At 42.5% G+C, this 17,030-nt stretch overlaps 1 protein-coding gene across 1 annotated transcript in view; it reads right to left on the bottom strand.

Moving 5' to 3' along the window:
* LOC146190541 (cell adhesion molecule Dscam2-like) overlaps positions 1-17,030 on the bottom strand; it is a 177,203-nt gene that overhangs the window by 159,005 nt on the left and 1,168 nt on the right. The window contains exon 3 of the mRNA XM_084600190.1: positions 16,666-16,746. Within this exon, the coding sequence (XP_084456316.1) occupies positions 16,666-16,746 (81 nt within the window). The remainder of the gene's footprint in view (positions 1-16,665; positions 16,747-17,030) is intronic.

The raw sequence follows: 17,030 nt of genomic DNA on the forward strand, positions 1-17,030 counted from the left end.
GAATCATCTTTAAAGAAGACGCTGAAGCTACTAAGAGGTATCATCGGCCACTACTCTTATTCCTATATATCAGAAGTATTCTGTCTAACTACAAAGGGGAATATTAGCTCATACGGAGAAATATGCGCCGCCTCAGGATTCCTGTTTTCACAGACTTCGTTTGCTTAATCTAGTGCATACATGTCCGACTCTTCGAACCCCAGACGAACTTATGTGACCAGCAGCCCTTAGTGGACTAAAGTGGGAAGATGTAAAAGTCATTATAGCCATCTTAATATTAGACCTGCTTATAATGGAATGAAGGATATGATTGGTTTGGTTTGTGGGGTTTAACGTCCCAAAGCCACTCAGGCTATGAGAGACGCCGTAGTGGAGGACTCCGGAAATTTCGACCACCTGGGGTTCTTTAACGTGCACTGACATCGCACAGCACACGGACGCCTTGCTTTTCGCCTCCACCGAAAAGCTGCCGCCGAGGCCGGGATTCGATTCCGCGTCCTTGGGAACAGTAGTTGAGCGTCGTAACCACTGCGCCACCCCGGCGGGGTGGAATGAAGGATATGTCCGAATAAAGCTTTTATTTTTCTCTTAGGCTTCTGGACAAGACACCAAAATTTGAGATTTACACTTGATTTTTTGAGTTTCATCAGTCATCTTCCCTGCCAACCACACCTCTGTGCGCCATTTTTATGCTCCCCCCCCCCCCCCTCGGTAGATATTCGTGAGGTCCACATCGAGAAGATCAGATTTGCCCCCGTTTCGATGTAACCAACCTGTGAGTAACGCGGTTTTTTGTATCGACACGTGCTACTTCCTTGTGAAATCAGCCTTTTTGATGGTGTCCCCTGTATTTTGTGAAGTGGTCGCTTCTTTTCTATGAAACCCGTTTTGGCTGACAGCTGACGTTGAACTCCCTAATGAATCAACACGAGGCAAATGAGTTTTTTCTGATTGTTTCATCAAGAACAAATCTTAACATGCGTCATGATCGTTTCTTATCTTTCTGCAGTCGCAATCGCTCGGGGCATTGCAGCAAAAAGCTCGGCCGCCGAGACATCTTCCTATCCCGCGAAGGCTTAATAATTGATTACCCACCTCCTGACCTTTGCCCCCGGACGTCCCTTGTCATGACGGCTGCGATAAACTGATTTCTGAAACTTAGCAAAATTAACCTAAACTACAAGGTCCTCCAAAGACAATGCATGAAGTTAGTTTTATTAGGTATACCCAAGAATACTTCAGTGCTGCTTTTACGAGCGCTGAAATAACCTCCAGAAATCGCCCATGGTAAAGGCGACTTGCCATACGTTAGCAATTAGTCGTTAGCCCGAATAGCATAACATTGTGGTAGAAACGAAAACATAAAACAATTTCTTGAAAGATTCGCATTAAAAAACAAATTAAATGAGAAGTATAGAGCGTCTTTTTTTAAGGTAATTGCCATGCAAACTGTGCTGAAAACCTAAGAAGACTAACAGCTGATAGAGCGAGGAAAAATTGTTAAAAATGTCAGAGCGAGAAGAGTGTCAGTCTTGTATTTCTGTGCAAACAGCTTTTTCTCTTATCCCATGCCTTCGCTGTAGTCTTGTAGCGCATTACCTTTATTTCTTGTATTTCATAAACGAACCTTTTTGTTTCCCAAATATTATCGATCAGCAAAGCCAGAAAATATTAACAACCACTGATGTATAAGTTAGTTTGGAAGCCTTAGTAGTGGCACCGAAATTCAACAAGTCTGGAGTAACCCATCTCACGACTTTGTACTAATCTAACTCACGACGTTATTCGCGTAACTGTATGTTGAGTAGTGCAGACACATTCCCTTGAGCAGAAAGCTCCAAAGAGGTGACATATGCCTGGCAAATTTCTCCTTATCTTTCATGTGATCCGAATTTTTTACCGTTACCTTCCTTGCTTCCTTTTTTCGCAAATTGTAAAGTCAGAAATAACACCCTTCTCATATGTAATAGGGTACTTGAAGAGGAAAACACCCTGATGTTCTTCCCAAGCTGAATAGGCAAACAGCGGCCTGCAAAACATATTTGCACTGCAAAGTCTTCAGACAGGGAAAATGATTGCTCTTTCTATTTTTCCTGAAAGAGGTCCTTTATGAAAATGGCGCTCTCCAGAGCAGGCGTTTTCGTAAATGGGGTCTTTGCAACGCTGGCTTATACTGTACATCTAGCGCGCGCGTACACGCACGCACACATGCATCGGTGCATGCGCTAGCGCATGAAAGCGCGCGCTCTTACATGCGGACGCTAAAAAATGACGAAGGAAAAGAAATGGAGAGGACGCTGGTGCCGGAAGTGCCTCATTGTGTTCATAACATCTGACCTCTCTGCTGCGGGCGTGAACTTTTACGCTGTTTTTCATCGCTCAGTTTGCGACCTTCTAGTTTGTTTAGAGTGCCTAGTGTTTGTCTACCTCATCTCCTGGTCAAACCTACACTTGACCACTTGTCTGACCTCCTCTACTCATTAACAAGAGAGCACGGTACACATAATCCACGACAGCGGTTCCCCTCTAGCCTATGTTTGCCCACCAGCGACCAGGACGCATTAAATAACCAGGAGTGAGGGCTTTTCTCAGGATTACTCCGCGCCAACAGTAAATAGCCTTTGAGCGTACAAATGCTGGCCAATCTACTTAAATGCCCTGGACGCGCCAGGTATTGTTCGCTCCATAAGTGCTAGTTAAAATGAATAGATAAAAGCTTTAGCAGAATAGCTGGGGCGACATCGGTACAAAAGGAAAAGAAATACTGCAGAACATATTTGTATCTGTAAGTTCTTCTACAAATACTTCCCAGAAGACATGTTTTAGCCCAGTGGGTAAAAGACACGACAACGGGAGATTTTTCTGGACACATATGCTTCTCTGAATTGATGTTCTTAACGCACTGGGGAAAGGACACTGGAACTGACAATTTTAGTTTTAAAAAGATGGTTTTGTTGTATTCCGGAAGCTCTCCACTGTCACATAAAAAGCCTAAACAGAAGACTCTAACTGCTCAATAGAGTCTATCAATTGACTAGCATGGAATTGTAGTTCTATGTACGTTTATTTATATACCTAAACCAATACCTTAAATATCACCGGGTTAAAATGCTGTTTTATTTTTATTTCAGTCATGAGGTAAATTTATATACACAAAATCAAGCAATAATAAAGCACTTGGCAACATTAAAAAAGCGACAAGAACAGAATAATATCAGCAAGACGTGTCAGCAGCGGATGAGACCAATATTTCTGTTGGTTCTTACCCTTCGGCTACAGAGCATCCACTTGGTAGAAAAAAAATTATAATTTATCTCCAATATTGTGCAGTAAACGAATGAGATGGTGTCTTTGTCAATGTGCCGCCGATGCCACTGAAGTCGTAGTTACGATACTGCACTCTGCTTCACCGTGCGCGGGAAATCTCCGCCAGTGTTTGGCTTTCTACTAATACACCCACACATTTGGAAAGGATTTTGTCTTTAAATATATATGTCTGCTATAAAGTTTGCCGTGTCTCCTTCTGCGTGTAAGCTTATTCTGCCGAAACTCCTTCCCTAGTTTAAATAGTAACGAGAAAACTAATTGTAAGAAGTCATAGCAATTGCCGCGAAAGAGCAACAAGCACTTCGGAGCTTTCACAGTGATGTTTGGTTGAAATAGGCACGAAAATAAATTAAAAAAAAACGCTGACTTCATCATAGCACCGAGATTGTTGACACAAAATATTTGGAACGACTATGGTGGAAATTAGGGGCTGCAATTCCTGTCTGTCCAGGCTTCTGTGGCTCACTCGTGAAACAACATTCGCAACTCAGCTCATTTTCATCAAACCCATATAAATCAGAGGCTTTAAATTACGTTTAAAAACCGGGAATATTGATCACAAGGTACCTCAAAGAGTTCCTACCACCAACGATGGTTTTTTCATATCAGTAATGTCCTAGCCTGTATTAGGTTCTCCTCCTGACCCATGAAATAGCAACTAGCCAGAAAAGGAAACGGCCAATAAGCATGTGAAGCACCGGTTTCAAATCATAAATGGTATAGCGTGACACCCTTATGCCTCAGAAAGGCATAATACCGATGTAGCATAGACTAAGGATTTATGCTCAGTAGTGCCCCGCAGCAAGTGCGTGTTATATCAATGAAAGCACAGCATGTGCAGGCCCGCCAGACTCCCTCCCGGGCCTTTGCGTGTCAAGCTCTGGCATCCATTATTGGGATTTGGCAGAGTGCTCCTCCCAGACACAGCCGCGTAAAGCTCACTCACTCACGCACGCTCTCCTATCAAGGCAGCTGCGCGTGACAGGCACCGAAAAGCGACAAAAAAAAAACAGCAACTGTCGAAATATGTCACTGAAGCTGGCAAAGAAACGTGGTCGAGATGCGGTATAAGGGTAGTGTACTTGTATCGGCTACGCAGACTCGGGAAAGAAGAGCACCGTGACATCGAATGGAAATCGAACTGTACGCGGACAAAAGGCGAGCGATGCAACACCAGTAGGCAGCTCTGGGTGTTTTGAAGGACAAACCGGGCAACAAGGCGAAGGGGACGGCACAAATAATAAAGGAAACAGCGGGGCTGTGGGGACATTGGTTTCGCGGAAGCGAGGAGCAGCGTTTTTAGGAGCCGAAGATGTCAGTCAATGGTCGCTGAGAATGCGTTACACGCCAGTAGGGACCCACTGGGGACAAAAGGCGCCTCGCTCGGACACGGTGGTCAGACCCGGCAAGTAATTCACTGAGAAGAGACTGGCGAGAGTCCTTGGTTTGGGGGCGCGGAAAAAGCAACTGGGACACAATCACCCACGTGCGGAAGCATGAGAATGTGGCAAGGTACCCCGCCTTTCAAATGCTTGTCCCGCTAAAGCAGGATTCTGTTTAGTGGCTCTGTTTTCTTTTTCCTTTTTGGGCTGGTGCTTTTGGTGGCTAGTACTTTCTAATGCCCCCCATGATCCTGGACCTCTGTGCGTATATATAGAGCTAAAAATAAGCTACCAGCGTAGACGACGTGAAGTTGTTTTCTCGCCGGTAAGGCTTTCCATGACACTGACAATCGGCGCAACTGTGGCATACTCTTCAATCTACCATGTATCAGGCCGAATGGAGGGAAGTTTTGATATCCCTTTCCGACGAAGTGGCAACTTCTCCTGATCAGAGCGTAAGTTCACCCTTCTTTTTTCTTCATTGCTATGTGTTCATTGGGGTCTTTAATGTCCAGGCGTAATCGTCGTCTCATAATGTTATATTGAAGAGCTGCAGTGTCGGTATATAGTTAATAAACATTTTATACTTGTAGACTGAGCACCGCATTCTCTCGATTGTGAACTCTCTGAAACAACGTGAACGAGATGGAGATGGTTTATATAGGCTTGGAAGCAGGCACTTACATGCACTGTTAGTAAAAGGGGCGGGGGGGGGGGGGGGGGCAGGGTTCGAATGGCTGAGGAGTATATTCGTCCAGTTTAGGGAATTTTTAACTATCAACATTTTCCATTTTCAACGTTTTTTTCCCATCAATATTTACTCTATGTAGGTCGGAATTAACAAAACCCTAATACATATCCTTCATGCTGCAAGTTTTGGACGTTATGCCTATATGAGGGAGGCCCACGTACTATAACTTGAAATTTAAACATTCTTGCAGGATTGTCTGCTAGCTTAAGTAAAACATACAGAAAAATAGAAAATGAGTGTCATACAGAACTATTAGGCTGAAAAGTCTCCATTTCTAGGCATGATAATGGCAAGCAAGCAGACCTGCTACATAAGCAGCAGGTCTACTTGCCATTGTGGGAGGTAGAGAAGTGGGAAACTAGGCGGCAGAGTGTGACATGGCTGTTAAGGGTGCGGAAAGAAGAGTAAATAGGAATGTGGAGGTAAGTATCCAAAGATTTGTCGTACGAAAGGAATTTATGACAAATAACTCTTTATAATCAGGCGCGACATCTAAATATTGGATTTTTCGCTGGCAATGTTTTTCATCATGATATGAGTGACTACAGGCATAAAAACAGTGCGTATAAATATTTTCTGATAGCTCGGTCACCCTATTAGGCAGAACGACTGCCCTGAGCAGATGGTGAAGCTTAAGATTAGGCCTCAGCAAAGATGCATCCTTTTAGAAACTAAGAAAATGGCGGCATACAGTGTAGCTTTTCTGTATATCCGGAAATATTTTTCTGGGCACTATTATCTATTAACACCAGTTCTACTAAAATCAGCTACACTTGGCATATTATGAGCACTTAGACTGAGAGAAATGGGTGGACAAGGTAAATAATTGCAGCAACCACGGCGAGTTGCGCTTTCTGACAGTAACGAAAGGGAAACGGGCAATATTTTATCCTTTTGCACTCATCCACTCACAGAAGACTAAGACATTACTATCGGTTTTCGCACGCTTCACTACTAGCTATATGTCACCCTGACTCCAAAACAAATAACCATTTGCGACGCTTATCTCGCAGACCTTGGCTTCTTTCGGGTGGTATTAATTTCCGCTTCCCAAGCGCCAGCTGTTCTTTTTTCTCTGCCGACGCCGGAAGGGAGCCCGGCCAAGTGTCTGCTGCACCCAGCATCGCTACGCATTCGCGTTGCTTCTTTTTCCTTCCCGCTACAGCTCATATCGTTTTTTTTCTCTGTTTTTTTTTTCTGTTTTTCCGCCTGCCAAGTCCATCCATGTCTTCCTGGTGCTAAAGAAAATCATCGCAGCCGACTAAACACCCTTTACCCGAGTGCAGGACCGCCGAAGTTGCGGTATAGCGGTGGTACCGGTTGTAAACCGACGCTACATTACTTCGAACTGCTTAGGACAAGTCTACTTACAACCTGGGCAAAGCTAATGAAGGCAAACGTGGAACTCCTTGCTGGGCGCACATCGAAAATCGGAGAAATCATGCAGACTAGGGAAATGTAATAAGCAAATCAAAATTTTTAACTGCTCGGTTTACTGTGATCCTGTATTTAGAGCAGCTCTCGCATCGGTTCCTACCTCCTTTTTTGTCACTGGAATGAAAGGAAAAGCTGCCCTCTTCCTTCCGCCTTTCTGTGGCCCAGAAGCAGTAGTAGTAGTAGTAGTAAGCAACCATTATTCCCTAACATGAGCTGCAGAGAATAGTTGCCCAGGATAAGAAGACGAGAATTAACGCGCCGTATTTCTACGCATGTCTGCACAAACATGCAGCAAAGAAAAAAAAAGCATAGAAACAACAAGAGATTTGCACCAAAAGTATAAACTGTTCCTGGTATGATTGTTGGCGGATAGGGTCATGCCTGTTAGGGTGAGTGAGTGTGAATGAGAATCCGAAAGAGAAGCCGCTGATGGAGCTATTGAAATGTTCGCGTAAAGTTCCTAAAAGCGGAGTTTAGGTGTCCTCCTGAATTTGTCTTTAAACGTAAGTGATGGTACGGCAACATTGTGTATTATGGTCCAACAAAGGAGCGATAAATAAAGATGTCACCTTAGTATATTTTATTAGAGATGACGAAAATATGCTTGGCTTCCATCTGCTATAAGGCCTCGAATAGTTTCCTTGGGAATCTCCAGGATAACAAAGGCTACGCTAAAAATTTTTTTTACTCAGTAAAACTTGTGAAATGAGATATATCGGTTTTTCTTCCAGTTACTTGCGCGTGTAATTGAAGTTTCTTTTCTCGTCTTTCCGAATTTATCCCCTTCTTAAAGATTATGTTTCAGGCGGGAGATCATAACCATTTTTCTACTGCTGTGTGGCCTTGTGCGCTTTTTCAGAAACCATACAGAAAAAGCCAGGCTTCATTAAAGCGTCTGTTTTTCTGTTTACTTTTGACTCTTTCAACGGTAGAAAAATAAATAAAACTCCCTGTGAGCATCACTGGTCATGACATTTATGAACCAAAAAGGAGGTTTGTATGATGGCAGCTACAGATGTGTATATTTCGTGAAATAAAAAAGATAGTCTTTAGGAAAAGAGTTCATTGAAATAACTCAGATAATATTCTGTTGAATACTGGGTTACACGAATGAATCCAACTCACCATACATGCCCTTGTATCAGTAAGGGTGCTAAATATTTTTACGGTTTATGATAACAAAATGAGCTAGGCAACGCAATTTTTTTTTTTTTTTTTACCGGGGGTCGCAACGGTATAACCTATAACCACCTATATGCTAAAATATTAGCTTGTGCGAAAAACCAGACACCTGACGACTTCACATTGGCTATTGGATTATAGGTAGGATCAAAGAATTGAAAAATAGCTTTGTTTATGAAAGTCTAGTCAGATGGCTGAAGAAAGTGAACTGGCTTTTGCAATCTAAAGGGCCTGAGTAAATGCGCTTAATTTGGCTTTTCCTAATTCCTGTAATGGGGACAAGCGCGCTTTGGAATTAATGCTTTATCTGATGCCTGCAGCAGCTCAATATAGCATTAATATTTCACTGGCAATCAATGTTATCTTTCCTAATATTTTAGTCCTTTACGCAACCTTGCGCTAAAGATGGTCCGCTGCGCTTGGCTTTTCGCAAGGTTGGCTCAGAGTGCTCGACTGCTTCCGCGCTCGTCATCAGAGCAGTGGGAACTCAACGTCCCTACAAGTGAAGTTGCCACGCCTACGCCATCTTCTTCAGTCGCTCACAAAGCCCACCGTGCGCTGGTGACAAGTAATAACGGCCCGGTCAGCTTTGACAGCCGCGACCCATTCATCTTTGGAGACCCCGTGCACTCCCCAGCTGCACACGCAGGCGCCAAGGGCTTTCAGACCCTAATAACGCCCGGCGCACGAAACGAAAGCGAGAAGTTTTCCGCCCAAGGATTAATAATTCATGAAAGTAACACTCGGGTCTCCAGTATTTTTTTCTCGTATCCTCGCTCGCAAAGGCATTGACAATTTCCTTTCGCAGCCTACTTTACCGCTATTCTTATAGCTTCTCAGTTTGTGAATTTGCCTTAAATTTAGATCTTTCTGACGCACCTCATTGTATGCTTTTAGAAGTTCGCTGCTATAACTCAGTCGCTGAGCGACCATTGCGCGCCTCATTCTGATCCGGAAATTTTGTTACATTTCCATGCAATAAAATAGTTTCAGTTCAGTCATCTGTGTGAAAGCAAGAAATACGCGATGTGATATCCTGGGTTATAAAGAATCGGAAGCTCTTGATGTTCTTCTTGTTATTAATGTGACGCCGGGCAGAATCGGTAATGCACTGAAAAGGGGCTTTTCAGATGACTAGAGATGAAGAAGGCAGGGACACGCGGGGTCTCCACTGATGAAATGCAAGCGACGTCCAGTTCTCATACCCTGTCGTCATGAAGCTCCTTGTAGCTCTCCCTGCACTGTGAGTATGAGGCAGCGCCGCCGCTATGAAAACCATAATGACCGCGATATTTGCCCTATCAGGGTGCCGACAGGGATAGGGCGACATCAGCTGAGGAGTCTATAGGATGCTCTACATATATTTTATGCACAGCGGGACTGAGAGAGAGAGCAGGATAGACCGATCGATGAGGCTGAAAGAAGTACACAGTTTTTCTTGCAATATGTCATAACTGATTATAGAGTGTAGAATTCGCTGGCAGTGGTTGAGATTTGAACGACTGAAGAATAAATATTCTAACTGTCAACTACACAACTTTGCGTCGGTAAAAGCAAAGGTCGATGCAAAGATCGAGGCTACAATAGAGCTGTAGTTACTGATCCCAACCAATACATTCCCCAAATGTAGCTAGAATATAAATATGTATATGTCCAAAAACAATGTCTTTATTTTCTTAGTATTAGCGAAGAATGAAGTTTTGTTTATGATTCCCTCTTGTATGCATAACGGAAGAGGGAATATCAAGAGGTAATGTTTCAGTGTTGTGATAAGTTTTCTTTTGGTTCTCCAAATGCCTATATGTTTTCGCTTTCTCGTATGTGCCGAGCTCTCTAGTATTCTTTATAACACCGAAGCGCTGATGCGTTCCGGAAATAACTTCCGCATGCAAGTGCATTAATAGAGGCAAACGTATACTAGGCATCCTAATTAGGCAGCTGCTATCTGCCCTGATCTCTCTGTTGTTTCCTTGACGTTAGAGGCTTCAGCTTTTCAGGCAAATAATAATTTGTATTGCCTGTTGTAATGTATTCGGGCGCGCCTGCAACATTGTAAATATCCCTAAGCACTGAACAGAACGCTTTGACGAAGAACATTCCCCAAATGAAACTGCCTTCTAGTTCTGCGTTAGACGGTAAACGAAAAGTGCCACATAAATATCTGCCAGAACGTGTCAGGCAGTACATATGAGCAAAGGGAAAAACCAGGACTCATTATTACCAAGAACTTACCGAATGCACACAGATGAATATATGCGAATATATGCACTTGCTTTTCGGTAAACACCACGCAACAAAACTCGCACTCACTCTTTATTTTTATTTGCCCCGTTCAGAATATGTGCCTTTTTTAGCCCTCTCAACCATATGCTCTGCCTGCTGCCTTCCCTTATCTCTATGAAAACATTCGTTCTTCTCTGGCGTCTGTCCTAGTGAAGTCTGGGAATAGAGTGCCCTATTGCGTGCTAACCATTATCCTCTTTGTTCCTGTTGAACAAATTATCTTGAGTGAGAGAGATGAAATATTTCAGTTGTATTATTTAAGTACATCGCTAGCAAGGCTTTGGCGATAAAAAAAAATTGTTTAAAATAAAATGGCAGAGAAAGAACAGCAGGTTCTTGCTTCTTTGCTCTTGATTTCTACCATTCGTTGGCAAGAAACTTGACAGAATAAAAGCCATGAAAAACAGAATCGAGGAACAAAAGCTGTAAAGGACTGATGGTGTACGGTGAAACCTGAATAAGACAGGTTGAAGCATAAAAATAATTCTGCCTTTGGAATAATAACAACTCCATTACGTGGTAAGATTTTAAAAAAAGTCCCTACAGTTTTGTAATCCCAGTGTTTGCTTGTGCTCGATAAGAGAATTAGATTTTTTTTTCTCTTCGCTGACCCTTTTATATATAGGATTACTGTAAATGTTCGCAAGGCCTTTCCTCTGCGCATGCGTATACAGAAAGATCGAATTGTTTAAAGGAAGATGGGGCAAATGTAACTGCTTGTAATAGCCGAATTCGGCACTAGTATGTAGCTTTCACTTCTGACTTCACATCAGCATTTCATTTGAAGGCTGACTGTCAAAGATGCAATCATAATGAAAAATGTTTAGTATTCACTAAATTGCTATTATTTCTTCCATAAATCAGTCCTTGTTAATTAATGCTCAAGAACAAAGAGCGCAAGTTTTAATTATCGTATGAAGAAGGCTCTGTTTTGGTACAAAACAGTCTTTATGTGTGACCTCCAGAGACCTGTGGTTATAAAGTACGCAAATAAGCGTGCATATTTAGCCTAGATGCATGCAAGGTAGCATTCACGCAAATGACAAACAATAATACAAGCATAGTAACAATAGAGATTTATTCCCCCTTCCAGCATTTCAGAGGTGCTTGAGAAATCATAAGGCAATGCCAACGAAATGAGTGACAACAAGTGCGTAAAAGCACTGTAAGAAACATTACATGTATGATGCCATGTATTAATCAAGAACGTTTTCACATGCTCAAAATTGCCCTCGACTTTGTGCCTCACTAAACCATCCTGCGTTGGTGGGCAGCCCAATGAATGAGGAAAGTTACTGTGCTCGCAAAACCAACTCCTTCTAAAGAGGCCACCTTAAATTTATAACGCGTTATGGTGACTGATAGACGTTTCAAAATTCTACATGTCAGAAAAAGGAAATGAAAAATTATTTGCACTGCCAAGAGACGAACATGCACGAGGAAAGTTACTTCCCGTGCACGTTTTGATTGGTGAAAATAAAAATAAATTTGACTAATAAATCGTAGAAGTAATACAAAAAAGTTGTGGAGGAACACTCGCCGATACTTTCAGCATTTGGTTATGGAAAGGTCGCGGCAATAAATGTTATTTACGGAATTTTGCCTAAAGGGTTTGGAACAGTCACTGAGAAAAATGCCAAGACTGTGACTAATCACAAGTACCCAAAAAATGTATTTGGGAGGCATTTTCTGTTCATTTAAATTTGTTCGGCGATGCGCGCTGGCTAAAAACACGAAACGCGAAAAAAAAAATTGTTTTCCTTAGCAGTCATAGCGGACGACAATTGCGCATCGTATCACAATTTCATCTTTACTTTGTTTATTACTATACCACAATTTCAAGCGAACGCTTCAAGCATATGATTGATGCATACATATGTCAGGTAATGAAAGCCTTCTCTTGGTAACACGTGGCCCATATAGAAAATTGCACCGATATAATTTGCGGTTATCTTATCGCCATGTTTACTGTTGCTTTTGCGCTTAGAAGGGAAGCATTACGGACAAAGTAAGGTAGTTATGGTGATGAAAAACTTTTAGCTTTCTGAAAAAGGGCGACGAAGAATCTGTCTCTGTGAAGGATGGGTCCTAGGTCCGTGAGTTAGACGACTCCGGCCTACTTTCTTTTTCGATTATGATATCAAGAAAGTTCTCCTTCACTGTTCGAAAGCCCTCGAATTAGCGGTGGATAGGTACTGTCCGGGACATATTTAAATACGTTCGTTATCAACAGCGCGTTAAGAACAAATTATTTTATTATGCTTTACAGCACATTGGGGTGCAGATATTCGTCTAGAAACAGATAGTAACCAGGGAAAGAAAAAAAATTGCAGAACGGGAGTGTTTATCCAATTCGTCATTAAATTCACCTTCCCTTCAGCCTTAGTTAGAGATGCATGGTATCACGGGGAACTATAAAAGGAAATACGAAACTCTGGTGTACATATCCGCAGCATCGTGTCTAGGCGAACTATTGTAGAAACAAAGTAAACAAAAAATAATTTGCACCACTGAAGGCGGTAACGACTACTTCTTTTTTCTGTTTTTTTTTTTTTTTTTTTTTTTTTTATAGCTGGTTCCATCGATCATAATTTACTAAGTAACTCAGGAGATGAATTGCAAATTCAGGTCTAAGGCCTGGTCTGATAAAGGAGATTGCTGTTTTAAGAATAGGCAGAAACTGAAAGTTGTGTTTTATAAATTCGAACGATAGAAATAATCAACGCTAACGTAAAGAAATAGAAGTAGTGTGTGAATACTTCTACTTTTCGTCGGTAGTGACCCCTAGCTTAACTACGAAACTAAAATAACAATGAGAGTATAGGAATGGGTTCGAAGGCTTTTGCAGGAATCCTTTGGACACGAACAGCACCCATGGAAATCTAGCGTGAAAAACCAAACAGTTGTTCTATTATTCAAATGTACATCTAAGGGGCAGGCACCAAGAGGCTAACGAAGAGTTAAAATCAAATGGAAAAGATCTATATGTGCTATGGAAAGAAAAATCATAAATCTATCGTAGAGAGACAAGGCAGAGCCGAATCAATCAGCAAAAAATTGCATGTTGATCATTTGCTGGAAGTATTGAGAAGACATAACCATCAAAGAGACGCATAACGGAATAGATAATGAATTGTATGTCAAAAAAATGCCGGCTTAGCGTGGAGCTGAAGAGAGTGGTGTGGCCCAAATGAGATTAGAATTTTTACTGGTATAATGCAGGCGCAGATGTCACAAGGCGAAATAATTGGTAAGAAAATTGAACAGGTATCTTTTTTTGAAGTGCGTACGAACTCGCACATTGCATTTATAATATGATGATCTGCTTAAATAGAACTTCTATTTGCCACGTTTCCACAAAATGGTTACTAAAGCTACTATTCTACACTGTTCCTTTCATACTCAGTAAAGTAGAGCGCTTTTAATTCGCGGCAGCAAAATACACTTTTACACGTATCAAAAATTAGCAACCAAAATAGGTTGAATCATCTGCTATTTATTCTTCACAAGTCACGTTATCAGCGCGCTGGAATGAATAACAAGCATCAGCGAACCGTCAAATTGACAATAAAATCACACAAGGCTGATATTATGATAGAGAAATCGTTTCTGCCGTAGAAACTAGAGCAGCCAAAGCTTTACGGCAAAGAACTCCTAGCACATAGAGCCAACTTGACATCTCGTGCTTATTCTGCCCAAATTCTGAAGAAAAAAGAAAAAGGCTCTTTAATATGAACGCCCTTTAGTAGCAAAGCGGCAAAAACTGCAATTAATGTACGCAGAACTCCAGCTAATATTAACGCTCACCCAATCACAATCGCATCTGTTTCCCAAGATTAGATGCTTCATGCATCTGGTATCATATTTATGTGACTGATTTCTCCTTTGCTACTTACCACAATTGCATAATATTACCTTCTGGTAGCTGATGGATGGTGTAAGGTACAAGGCGCTGCGGTACTGGCAATATTTGGCACACAATAAATTTGTGGCTGTTAGAAAATCCGTACGCCTGACGTCTGAAGATATTACCTTGCCGATGAGATAGTTAGATCCGAATCTGTTGCCTTCTGGAAAGGATTTCTTCGGTTAATGGCAATCTCTAACCGCGAACATTTTGCGGCTTCTCGATTCTACAAAATGATTTGGTTTTCTGCGACTTGGTTCATGTTTTTGAAGATTACTACAGCATCATGTTCGCGCCTTCTTCGATGTGAAATGCCTATTTGTGGGCTGGGGTCCCTCGTTTCTTGTACATGTAAGCACTTATCGCCTTAGCTGCGAGGAAATGGGGCAGGACGACATTATTGACTACAGTAATGAATCTTCTTTACTAAAGTGATATTCTTAGTAGAAAAAGAGGTGAGAACATGCCTTTGCACTGACCATGAAATGCCACTTTTATGTGATGTCGTCAGGAGGTACGCAAGGAGTGGCAAATTTAGTGCGCCAAATGATGAAGGTAAAAACTGGGCACTACTAAGCATGTTATTGTTGTGAAATAACTTTTTCATGGGTAAAAGAGGGAACAACGAAGAATCTCGTAGACGTCGAGCTTTGACATTTCCAGAAAACAAAAAACATAGCAGTGGATTTGAACGGATGCATTTTTCGTCGGAAACGACCACGGAATCTCAGAGCTACCGCATGTTTTTGTTTTTCTTTTTTACCATAGCTATCGCCTAAGCCGATCCCCGTGCATGTTTACAACTCAGTCTCGCGCTATAGATTGCATGCCACGGTCGTCATCAAATCGAATCGTGCGCAATCGACCCAAACACAAAGCTATCAAATTGTCCTCTTTAATCACCTGCTTTAAGTGGTTCCAAAATTTTATGCTGCCACTAAGGTCACCAGCAACCGATTTTGCCGATCTTTGTATCAAGCCTGGCATTGAAACTAGCCTCAAACCGAAAGCGGAGCCAAACCTCACCTGCTTCTGTCCACGGCTTTTCACAACTTAGCTAAATCGGCTGTAATTTTGTTTTCACCAGGAAGTGAGAGAAACCACTTTCACAACAGCAATGAAACGAGAGACAAAGGACAACCAGCATTCTTTCTTGGTTTGCGGTTAGGACAGGGGACGGTTTCGCAATGGAGACTCAATTGCAGCTTGACGTTTAAGTAAATAATATTTTGAATGACTGCTTTTTCAAAATGTTTCAGTTTCCAGTGCTGCAAACAGTAGTGGAAGCCTGATTTTATGCGCTAGTATAACTCGAATCTACGAGAATTTGTTTTAATTATGCCCCCCATGGTAGTGCATTGTTTAGAGCGCTGTATTACTGTGCCCAAGGATGTGGGATAGAATCTACACCAGGGTAGTCGTTTTTCGATGGAGGCAAAGAGCTAGACGCCCGTGTACTGTGTGATGACAGTGCACGTTAAAGAACCTCACCCGGTCGAAATTTCTGGAGCCCTTCACTACGGTGCCTTTCATATACCAATCGCATTAGGTCGCTAAACTCCATTAACCAAACATGATTTCATTTCCTCCCCCCCTCACCCCCCAACTTATTTCATACCCTCAAGGTTCTTAAGTAATCTTTGTTGACAGCTACGAATTGTTTTCCTGAGCGTTGTGAATTCATCTGCAAAAAAAAAGAGCTGTGGCTTATCTCTGGTTAAGCCTGAGCGATTGCGAAAGCAATACCTCCCTGGCTGCGCTTGGCTCTGCTGGTGGCTTGGCAGCGAGAGCCCTCACGCGGCGGGCCGAGGAGGCCGTCACGTAGTAGCCGCCGCACCGAGCGAAGGAACGACTACGATCCAAGAGACGAGTTGGGGCCCCTGCTCTCCTCTGGTCATGACATCACGCTGTCACGCGGTAGCCGCCGCGCCGAGCGAAGGAACGACTACGGCCGAAGAGTCGAGTTGGGGCCCCTGCTCTCCTCTGGTCGTGACGTCACGCTGCCACGTGGTCGTGCGCCGCAGCTGCGCCGGAGTGAAGGAACGACCTCCATCGACGGCAGAAAAGTGCTAGCAGTATTGCTTTCGCAATAAAACCCTTCTACTTAAACAGATTGTTCTATTCGGGACCACACGTCAGAATAAGTGTTCTCCCGGTGACAGCCTTTTTTTAGCACTGAAATGTTTCTTTTTAATTGTACTTAGCGTCATGACGCATGGGAGAAACTCACAGAGACTTAAATATAGGTAAGTTAAATATTATATTTACATGCTTCAACGTCCCAAAGCGATTAAGACATTAAAGACGCCGTAGCAGAGGGTGCCGGAAATTTCGACCACCTGGGTTTCTCCAACGTGGACTAACATGTCGCAGAAAATATTCGCCTTGCTTTTCACCTCCATCGAAAAGCTTCTGCCAGAACTTGGATTCGAACCCGTACTTTGGTGCATCAGACGGGTACCCTGACCACTGTGCCACTGCAGCAGGGCAAAAGGAAAAGAAAATGAATATGTTTATTACACCCATATTATTGGAGGTGTGTCCACTGGTTTAAACCTCTATGCCTTCAGAAACGGTTTGAAGTCAGTGAAATTACGACCATCAGAGCTAACGTATGAACAAAGGCGGAGTGGCCACAGCTCAAGCCATAAACATCAGTAGTAACAGTGAATACAAAGTTCTAACACACTACCATCAGCATGTTCAGTGGTGACATTCGTTTTCTGCTACCAATTCTGGTAAGTTCGTGAACGCGTAGTAC

Source organism: Amblyomma maculatum, chromosome 4, assembly GCF_055883805.1.
Source record: "Amblyomma maculatum isolate TAMU_Amacu chromosome 4, ASM5588380v1, whole genome shotgun sequence".
In the NCBI taxonomy this organism is placed as follows: Eukaryota; Metazoa; Arthropoda; class Arachnida; order Ixodida; family Ixodidae; genus Amblyomma; species Amblyomma maculatum.